This window comes from Gymnoscopelus braueri (genome assembly GCF_963280865.1).
Source record: "Gymnoscopelus braueri genome assembly, chromosome: 13".
Classification (NCBI taxonomy): Eukaryota; Metazoa; Chordata; class Actinopteri; order Myctophiformes; family Myctophidae; genus Gymnoscopelus; species Gymnoscopelus braueri.
The window spans coordinates 39616583-39626955 of record NC_137615.1 but is presented as its reverse complement, the minus strand read 5'-3'; the positions used below and the strand labels follow the sequence as shown (position 1 = coordinate 39626955).

At 42.2% G+C, this 10373-nt stretch overlaps 1 protein-coding gene across 1 annotated transcript; it reads left to right on the top strand.

Moving 5' to 3' along the window:
• Window positions 1-2124: 2124 nt before the first annotated feature.
• On the top strand, window positions 2125-6735 carry LOC308098848 (sarcalumenin-like). The gene is made up of 6 exons (XM_080447314.1): window positions 2125-2231; window positions 3375-3470; window positions 3725-3817; window positions 3965-4081; window positions 4256-4489; window positions 5831-6735. The coding sequence occupies exons 1-6, from the start codon at window positions 2171-2173 to the stop codon at window positions 6619-6621; spliced, it is 1392 nt and encodes a 463-aa protein (XP_080303440.1). The 5' UTR covers window positions 2125-2170; the 3' UTR covers window positions 6622-6735.
• Window positions 6736-10373: the final 3638 nt, after the last annotated feature.

Sequence of the window (10373 nt, the reverse complement as noted above, 5' to 3'; positions counted from 1 at the left end):
TCTATTCCGTTTCCATGTCTCTCTCTCTCTCTCTCTCTCTCTCTCTTTTGAGGGGCGGCCATAGCTGAGTGGTTAGTGAGCCAGCCTAGGGAGCCAGAGGCCCTAGTTGCCAAAGGTACGATTCCAGGCCAGGACAGCAAATGAAATTTGTCCCTGAGCAAGAGTCTTAACCCCTAATTGCTCACAGGCCCTCATTGGAAACAAGACCGCAAGGACTTTCATGAACGGACCTGTTAAAGGAATTATCCTTAGCTATTCCGTTTCCATGTCTCTCTCTCTCTCTCTCCGATCTACAATCTCACAACTTTTCAGATAGCAACGTGTTTCTGAGCTTGTAGGTCGGCTGCTTTCACTGGTTCACTTTTATCTTCAACAGACAACCTCAATCTGTACAAAGCTATAGCACTATAGGTAGTGTTGCAGCCTGTTAATCCAAAGGTTGAGGGTTCGATTCCTATTAATGGCAATAGGTTGAGATGTCCATTCAATCCGTTCTGCTTCCATGTCTCTCTCTCTCTCTTCAATCTATTCCGTTTCCATGTCTCTCTCGCTCTCTCTCTCTTCAATCTATTCCGTTTCCATGTCTCTCTCTCTCTCTTCAATCTATTCCGTTTCCATGTCTCTCTCTCTCTTCAATCTATTCCTTTTCCAAGTCTCTCTCTCTCTTTCTCTTCAATCTATTCCGTTTCTCTCTCTCTCTCTTTCTCTTCAATCTATTCCGTTTCTCTCTCTCTCTCTTTCTCTTCAATCTATTCCGTTTCTCTCTCTCTCTCTCTTTCTCTTCAATCTATTCCGTTTCTCTCTCTCTCTCTCTTTCTCTTCAATCTATTCCGTTTCTCTCTCTCTCTTTCTCTTCAATCTATTCCGTTTCTCTCTCTCTCTCTCTCTCTTCAATCTATTCCGTCTCTCTCTCTCTCTCTTCAATCTATTCCGTCTCTCTCTCTCTCTCTTCAATCTATTCCGTCTCTCTCTCTCTCTCTTCAATCTATTCCGTCTCTCTCTCTCTCTCTTCAATCTATTCCGTCTCTCTCTCTCTCTTCAATCTATTCCGTCTCTCTCTCTCTCTCTCTCTTCAATCTATTCCGTCTCTCTCTCTCTCTCTCTTCAATCTATTCCGTCTCTCTCTCTCTCTTCAATCTATTCCGTCTCTCTCTCTCTCTTCAATCTATTCCGTCTCTCTCTCTCTCTCTTCAATCTATTCCGTCTCTCTCTCTCTCTCTTCAATCTATTCCGTCTCTCTCTCTCTCTCTTCAATCTATTCCGTCTCTCTCTCTCTCTCTTCAATCTATTCCGTCTCTCTCTCTCTCTCTCTCTTCAATCTATTCCGTCTCTCTCTCTCTCTTCAATCTATTCCGTCTCTCTCTCTCTCTCTTCAATCTATTCCGTCTCTCTCTCTCTCTCTTCAATCTATTCCGTCTCTCTCTCTCTCTCTTCAATCTATTCCGTCTCTCTCTCTCTCTCTTCAATCTATTCCGTCTCTCTCTCTCTCTCTTCAATCTATTCCGTCTCTCTCTCTCTCTCTTCAATCTATTCCGTCTCTCTCTCTCTCTCTTCAATCTATTCCGTCTCTCTCTCTCTCTTCAATCTATTCCGTCTCTCTCTCTCTCTCTTCAATCTATTCCGTCTCTCTCTCTCTCTTCAATCTATTCCGTCTCTCTCTCTCTCTCTTCAATCTATTCCGTCTCTCTCTCTCTCTCTTCAATCTATTCTCTCTCTCTCTCTCTCTTCAATCTATTCCGTCTCTCTCTCTCTCTCTCTTCAATCTATTCCGTCTCTCTCTCTCTCTCTTCAATCTATTCCGTCTCTCTCTCTCTCTCTTCAATCTATTCCGTCTCTCTCTCTCTCTCTTCAATCTATTCCGTCTCTCTCTCTCTCTCTTCAATCTATTCTCTCTCTCTCTCTCTCTTCAATCTATTCTCTCTCTCTCTCTCTCTTCAATCTATTCTCTCTCTCTCTCTCTCTCTCTCTCTCTCTCTCTCTCTCTCTCTCTCTCTCTCGCTCTCTCTCTCTCTATTCCCTGGCCCCGCTTATCGCTGCTTGCAGCTATATTTTGTTATTACGTTTGTGCCCATTATCCAAAAAAAAAAAAAAAAAAACTGAGAACTGAGTCTGGGTCAAGGCATACTGTACACAGAACTGTGTAACTATCACAGTTCTCCTGGCAGCCGCCATGAAGGGTTTAGTCTCAATCTGCTGCTTCGTCTCCATGTTGCTCTTACAGGCCACAGCAGGTAAGGGACTGAAGCATTTTAATTCGTTATCTGGGTTAGTTTTCTAGCTGCACTGTGCTTTCACTTTCTTTTCATTTCCGTCAGATTACTGTACACAATAATGCTGCCCTCCACAGTCAAAGGTTTCCTGTACATATTTGAATACAGACCAGTTGAGTGGAGAAAGATGATTGTGTTATTTAATAGGGTCAATGGCAGTGGGCATCAGTGATGCGGCGTCACACATATTCATGGACACCTACTGCATGTAAAGTGCAGTGGTTAAATCCAATCTCCTCATCATTCATTCAGGATATTCAAGATTAGATGAATAGATCAATAGTTGAATGGGCCAGAGGACTGGAGCTGGATTAGGGTCTCTGTGCCCCCACCCCCTTTCCCCTCCAACTTTTCAACAGTATAAAGTCTGTGTCAAGGCATACATGTATGATACAGTTCTCCTGAACTCAGCTACCATGAAGGGTTTAGTTTCAATCTGCTTTGTCTCCCTGCTGCTCTTGCAGGCCACAGAAGGTAAGCCTGAAGCGTTATAACAGTTATCTGGGTTAGTTTCTTATTCACTACAGTAGACATCTGTTCTACTCTACTTGCATTTATTGTACAATTTATTCTACTTACAGTAGATAATGCTAATGTAGACACAGTGGCATGACGTACGTTTATGGTTGGGTTGATATAATACTGTATTGTGTTACTTTGTCAGGGATGGGCAGTATTTCAGATCCATACTATGTAACTGGTATTTGATAGTGTACCAAAAATACTTATTGTTCCGTATTTCTGAATTTAAAAAAAAGAAAAATACTGCAAGCAAGTTAAAATTCATGGTACAGTAAATCTAGATGATTATAAGATAAAGTATAACTTGTAGGGTAACTTGCAGGATGAAGATGAATGCCCAAGAATGATTATGCTAGCTATCTTTATCAACTGAAAGGGAAATGTAACCACGTGGCTTGTTGTTGCTGTTATTCAATAGTCTATTTATGGGGGCATGCATTTAAAATTACTTAGGTATTCAAAAGTACAAATTACAAAGCACATTTAATTGTTATTATGTTAATGCATTGCTGTATTTAAATTGAAATAAGGCAGTGAATAGTGATTAATTCATAATGTTTCCTTTGTTGTTTGTGTTTGCAGAGAAAGAAAAAGATGCCCCCTCCATCCTCAGAGACGGATCTCACATCGATGAAACGCTGCAGCTCGATTATAAGGAGGACACACAATACCATACAGGTTAGAATGGGATAGCGTCTGGTGGTGGAGTAAGTTAGCGGCCCTGAACTGTTTGTTTATCTGATGAGAAGGCTAGAACATGCTCCAAGACCTGTTAATAGTATATTAGTGCAAATGGGAAAGGTAGGTTAACACTAGTCTAACTGACAAGTCAAACTCATCCTCTCACAATTAGTGTGTTCTCTTTTATCCATTCCATCTGCCTCTTTTGGTCTCTGACATCTTATTCTCACTGCTTTTTCATTCTCATTTAGCTCTGGAGAAGTTGCATGACATCTACCGCTCATCCATCGAACCCCTGAGGCAGGCTTACAAGTACGACGATCTGGGACAGCATCAGCTCTCAGGTATGATGGACGCTTTGGCTGTGTGTGCATTCTGCTTCACCTTGTTCTATAGTGTGTGCATTCAGTGTTTGAGTTGAATTTGTGAAGTTGAGGGTTATGCTTTTGTTAACCGTTTTTCTGACAATTACTCCTGTTCTTGCCTTACAGAAAAAGAGATTAACTCAAAGCCCATGGTGTTGTTCCTGGGACCTTGGAGTGTAGGAAAGTCCTCAATGATCAACTATCTTCTGGGCATGCAAGACAGTCCCTACCAGCTCCCCATAGGTTAGCCAACAGCTGATGTTACTCAATTTCCCTCTTCAAGAAAATGAGTCTCATTCTCTTCTTATCTTCCATTAAAGCATGTCATTTTCCTCGCTGCACTTCTCTCCATCTCTTTCTGACCCAACCAACTCCAACTTTTCCTCATATTGTAATTTGTTCAACGTTTGTCCTCAGGTGCTCAACCCACTACCTCTGAGTTTACTATAATCATGCACGGGGAGAAGACCGCCAAAGTGGAGGGTATTGTCATGGCAGCAGACAGCTCCCGTCCTTTCTCCCATCTCGAGAAGTTTGGCCAGAAATTTCTGAAAAGGCTGACAGGTATTGAGATGCCCCACAAGCTGCTGGAACATGTCACCTTTGTAGACACACCTGGAATTATGGAAAACCGCAAGCAGCAAGAGAGAGGTGAGGCTCAGGGGATACAATGTTGATGTTGAATAAGTTGTACCTAAAAAGTGCATCCTTTCACATAATATAATGTGTTTTTGAATAACCAGTTTGATATTTTGTGATCAATTTGAATTTGATCTTATTAAGGCCAAAAGACTAGAAAAAGCGTCATTCAGGCGTTTGGGCCCTTGTGACCTGAAAGCCCCCCCACACACCTTTACCCTCTGACACTGCCAGCCCTCCTCCTAGCTGTCCCCTCACCTTCGATTGTAATGCACATGTATTGTATACGTGTACGTTTTATTTCTGAAAAGCAGAAGTCGTTGAATTTGTTATGAATGCAGAATGTGATTCTATTATCAAAAAGTTATTGCAAACATGTCTTAATTAATCACTTATAGACAACTAAATCAGCTCCTTATAAAGATTGTTGTTAGTTATTTCTTCCTCATTGGCCACAATAAAAACATTCATGCTGCTGGTTCTCTTTCCCCTGAAGAAGGTGTTTAACTGCCCATGAGGCTGGCATACCAATTAATTCATTCTCTTGCCCATGACCTTTATTAATGGAGAATGGGAAAGCCGGTGTGACAAAATCTTCACTCTGCTACCGTCTGGAAGCTCAGTCCTGGTGATGTGCTGTGCTGCGCTGTTGAGTAGTTCACCCAAAAAAGTACTTATTTTCTATCAATTACACACCCCATGAAGCATTGAATTCATGGAGATGTTTTTGTTTTCGTCGCATTCCTGAGCCAAAAAAATTGATGACCGCCGGAAAGATGCTAATGTATCCGGTAGGAGACTCAAAGGAGTCTCCATAGAGTCTCCTACCGGAGAGACCGCCGGTCACCAAATTATTGGCTCAGGAATGCTCCAAAAACAAAAGAATCTCCATGAATTCAAGGCTTCATGGGGTGCGTAATTGATAGAAAATAAGTACTTTTTTGGGTGAACTTCTCCTTTGACCACCTTCTGTAGAGCTTTAGTTTGCAGTCGTGAGTAGAGCATCATCCATACCAAGCAGATAGCAATTGTCTCGCCACCTCTACAACGGTACCCATGGGTGGTGACCAGCTCAGGCCCTCGCTGATGTGAACCAATAGGAAGCTGAAGCAGCTCACTTTCCTGTTAATGTGAATGGGGCATGTGCTCTCTGCAGCTCCCTGTAGATTGCCAATGCACAAAGTACGGTGCCCCACCTAGTGGCTATAATCTGGGGTAAAAATTGTATGCAAATTGAAATGGGAAAGTGTGAGCGTTATGGCTATTGGATAACTGGTGTGCTATGGGAACACACAAACTCACAGGGCTCTCCAATTCTAGCATTGATGTAGACTATTTCTCTGTTTCATCCAGGCTACCCCTTCAACGATGTTTGCCAGTGGTTCATCGACCGTGCTGACCTGATCTTTATATTGTTTGACCCCACCAAGCTGGATCATCTGGAGATGATCTTCAAGCAGCTGAAGGGCCGTGAGTCCCAGATCCGCATCATCCTCAACAAGGCTGACAACCTGGACACGCAGGAATTGATGAGGGTTTATGGAGCCCTGTTCTGGAGTTTAGCCCCCCTCATCAATGTGATTGAGCCTCCACGAGTCTATGTCAGCTCCTTCGGGCCGTACGCCTACAAACCTGACACCAGCTGGGAGCTCTTCAAGCGTGAAGAAATCTCCCTCCTGGAGGACCTCAACAAGGTGATTGTAAACCGCCTGGAGAACAAGATCGCCTTCATCCGCCAGCACAGCATCCGCGTGCGCATCCATGCTCTCCTGGTCGACAGCTATATTAAAGCCTTCTATGACAATAAGGGTTATTTCAGTGATCCCGAGCTGGTCTTCAAGGAGATTGTGGATGACCCTGACAAGTTCTACATCTTCAAATCCCTCCTGAGCATGACCAATGTTAACAAATATGACCTACCCAACCGCAATACTTACCGTGATTTCTTCTGCATCAATCGGATCACTGACTTCAAAGCCCTGTCGTCTCACTGCTCCTACATGGGAGGCTGTCTAATGGAAAAGCTCGAGAAGGCAATCACACAGGAGCTACCTGACCTCCTCAGCAGCATCAATGCTGACAAGCAGCCCGGCCTGTCCTCATGTGAGGTTACCGGCTGTGGTGAGAAACTAAACAACCACTAAAAAAAAAGCTGAGCTGCTGGGTGGGTTTGATTCCCGCCGAGGACGCTATGGGCGCTGGGGGGCGTGCTCTCTCCTCTGTGCCATCAGTGCCCATACCCTAGGTGGGGTTGATGAAAGGGCCTACTCTGTGTGGAGTTTGCATGTTCTCCCCGTGTCTCCGGGTAGGTACCCTCACAAAAACATGCTGTAATCCTGGTCTCTATACTGCTTCCCCCTGGTCAGCCGGGGCGCCTGATGGAGGGGAAAGGAACTGGTTGGAATAACGTGTTCCTTCCACGCGCTACGTTCAACCAGGGAACCTACCCCCTGTCGGCTCTCATGCATTGAAGGAGGCATGAGCTCTGCTCTAGGCTCTCCCTAGGCTGGCAGAGGCAGTGTAGCGCCCAGGATTACATAGGCAATTGGCAAAGGGTGAAAAAATGCGTTATAACATCGTGGGATAAAAATTTAATTAAAAAATAAAAAATAAAAAGCTGAGCTGCTGACCAGATGCTTGCAACATCTCTGGTTCTAGCTGGAGTCGTGTGTTGCACAAGCATATTTCCCCATCTTTGTCTCTAGACGCTCCAATCGAAATACAGAAATCTTTTTTATCTGTAATTATTCAATCAAATCTGAGTAACATTTTAAATAATGAGAAGTGGGAAGGAGTGTATTTGAATACCAGATTTTCAGGCCGCCTTCAAATCTAGTCCTATATTGTGCTGATCAGAGCTATTATTTTTAGTGTGACAATTCTCATGTCAGACGCCTGAACAGTGTTTGTGCCAAGATTAGAGCATCGGTGCTTGAGGCCCCCTTGAGGTCCCTGGGGGCCACACATGGCCCCTTTGGCTCCCCTAATAGGGCCCCTGGTGGGTGAACATGGCCCCTGGTGTGACTATTATCACGGCAGACCCCTGAACAGTATTTGAGCCAAGTTTGGTGCGTTACGTTTGTGACGTGGACCCACCGTCTACTGTCCACCGTCGACCCTCCATCGTCTCATTAGGCAATCTTAATATAGGATGTTAATGCATGAATGAAAGATGAGGAAAGATTAAAGGATTAATGTGAAGTGTGTGAAATGATTTGATGATATTTGACTGTCTACAGTATTTGACACAGTCAACGACCAGCTTCTCCTGGAGAGACGGCGAGCTCGGCATATGCTGCGGAATTCCATGGCATATGGCCTATTTACAACGTGTATGTTAACTATGAGGTGTTGATGAAAGGACTGTATATGTCTATTACCAGCAATGTTTTCTATCTTGACATACAAAAATGTATACATACTACCTTCATTAGTTTATGTTGTCTAATCTAATGTGTGAATTGTAATGTTAATCAAGTCAGAGACTTGCATAAAGATACCTGGTAGACCACAGAACATGTAAGCCATGTCCCGAATTGATTTATTCCGATTTTTTGTTTGTTTATTTATTTATTATTTAATAAAAATAAAAATAAATGATATAACACAATTAATTGTATAATTAATATAATAGTATTTCTAAGTAGCAGAATTTCCAGAAGTCTAGTAGTGTAATTAGTTATTTCTTCCATCAAATATTGGGGTAGCTTGGACCAAAGCTACATGCAACATTTAGCTGCAGCAGCAGGAAGAGGATAGGCCTATTTTATTTGTCAGAATTATGTTATTTTTGCATGGTAGGCTAATGCAGTTGAAAGCACGGATTGAATTTATATTCATGTATGCCAGTTCATGTGCCGTTCATGTGAAATAACCAAATCTAATTGTTTTGTCAAAGTTCATACAATCATTGCATTTGAATGCATTATAAAGCGCAGATTGGAAAGCCTAGCTGAAGAAAATATTATAAACAAATGTAAACAAATATACGACAACCGCAACATCTAAAAATGGTCTATTTTTATGTACGATATGGACAATGATCCTCATCCTTTTATAGGCCCTCCCTAATCTATTTTGTAGTTTTGAGTATGGGCTGGGGACATTAACTGGACAGTACCCTAATAAATAGATTAACTGCTACTGTATATCCTCTACCAGTCTAAAAAAGTGCCTGGCTAATTCATTTGGAATTATGTACTTGCCTTTTGCTCTTTGTTCTCCCTTACTAATCCTATGTTATGTATACCAGCATCCTCTATAAACTCCAATATGTACAAAACTCACTGGCTACTGGTCAAACAGAATTTACCTTTTTTTTTTTTAACTACTCATTACCCACTACAAGGACCTCCTCAACAATATAGCTCCCCCTACCTCTCGAACCTAAAAAAAAAAACTTATCTTTTTAACTGTTTTAATTATTTATTTTTTACTCAATTTTGATCTTATTTTGCCAAACAAAGGCAATTTTAGTATTCAAAAAACTATTATTATTATCGTTATTATTATTATTATATTATATTATTATTGTTGTTATTATTATTTAGCTAACAATAATGGAAATAATGCACTGCGTCCACAATACAAAGTCCTAGGGGTGGAATAAGTGGAACTCATCTACCTGTTGCTAAGGACATTTGTTCAGGGCAGGCATTACAGTATGTTTACATTGCAGTTACAGAGCATGTCCACTAGAGGATGCTGTATAAAACGTTATACATTTTAGCACCAGGTACTTTACATACCTACTGTACCACCAATGTTCTGAGATTGTGTGTCTTTTTTATATTTCATTATCAATCAATTTAACTTGACTGGGAATACATTTAGGAATGCATGCATTACAAGCAGGCCCCTTAAGGACAAAAACACAAAACTATCTCTCTCTCTCTCTCTCTCTCTCTCTCTCTCTCTCTCTCTCTCTCTCTCTCTCTCTCTCTCTCTCTCTCTCTCTCTCTCTCTCTCTCTCTCTCACACACACACACACACATCCCTCTATTTTCAGATTTAAGGTTCTCACTTTTTTAGTCTGATGGCATGGCATGGTTATAGCTGCTTTGCATCAGTAGTTTGTCGTGACTAGAAGTGGAGAGGCCGTAGGTTGTGTGTGTTGATACTTAAGCAATATTACACGAGAGGGTGTGCTTTACCGTCATTATTGTCACGCCTGTGATGCGGTCCAGGAACGAGGCGCAGCCGAGTTCCGCGTCCGCATCACAGAAGTGACAATAATGTAAGGTAAAGCACACCCTCGAGTGTAATATTGCGATTATACAACAGTTACCAACAAAACACATCCAAATGTATTCATATTGTGGAGCAATTCATAATAAAAATGTTTCGCTATTATCCGTTTCCCTGTAAAGAGAAGAGTTTTTCACTGAGACATTAAATAGTCCCAGTAGCAGCGCTTTGAGTTAGAGGCACCGTCTCATCAACACAGCCGAGCTATCAAGTGCGCAGTGGAATGAAATTCCAGTGGGCTATATGCTCCGTCGTACGACTAATGTGACGGGACTTTTGAGACGGCCGTGCCCAGAATGGGTTGCCTTATTCGGATAGAATGGTGTCACTGCCCGCCCCTACCGGTTCTCTAAATTTTTATTTTTAAATAGGCTTTGTCATGATTAATTGACCACATATATGAAGTTAAACAACTAAATTCTATCCAAACGATATCTTATAAGTAAATTCCGTGCCTCAAAATAGAAGTTAGAGAGCTTTTTGAAGTAAAAAAATAGCGGAGAACTGGCCGCACAAGAAAAAGATGGCTGCCGTTCGTGTTTTGGGCTCACTCGAACTCGCCACCTGATTGGCCAACGTAAGCTGTCAATCACAGAACAATGAGCGACGACGCTGATAGGCTCGGCCGTTTGAGAAAGGGAGGGTTTAC

What these genes read in the sequence shown, in the direction of transcription:
- LOC308098848 (XM_080447314.1), top strand. Translation starts at nt 2,171, where the DNA reads ATGAAGGGTTTAGTCTCAATCTGCTGCTTCGTCTCCATGTTGCTCTTA. An exon ending in TCCCTACCAGCTCCCCATAG is followed by an intron (nt 4,082 to 4,255) that starts GTTAGCCAACAG and finishes GTTTGTCCTCAG; the next exon opens with GTGCTCAACCCACTACCTCT. An exon ending in CCGCAAGCAGCAAGAGAGAG is followed by an intron (nt 4,490 to 5,830) that starts GTGAGGCTCAGG and finishes TGTTTCATCCAG; the next exon opens with GCTACCCCTTCAACGATGTT.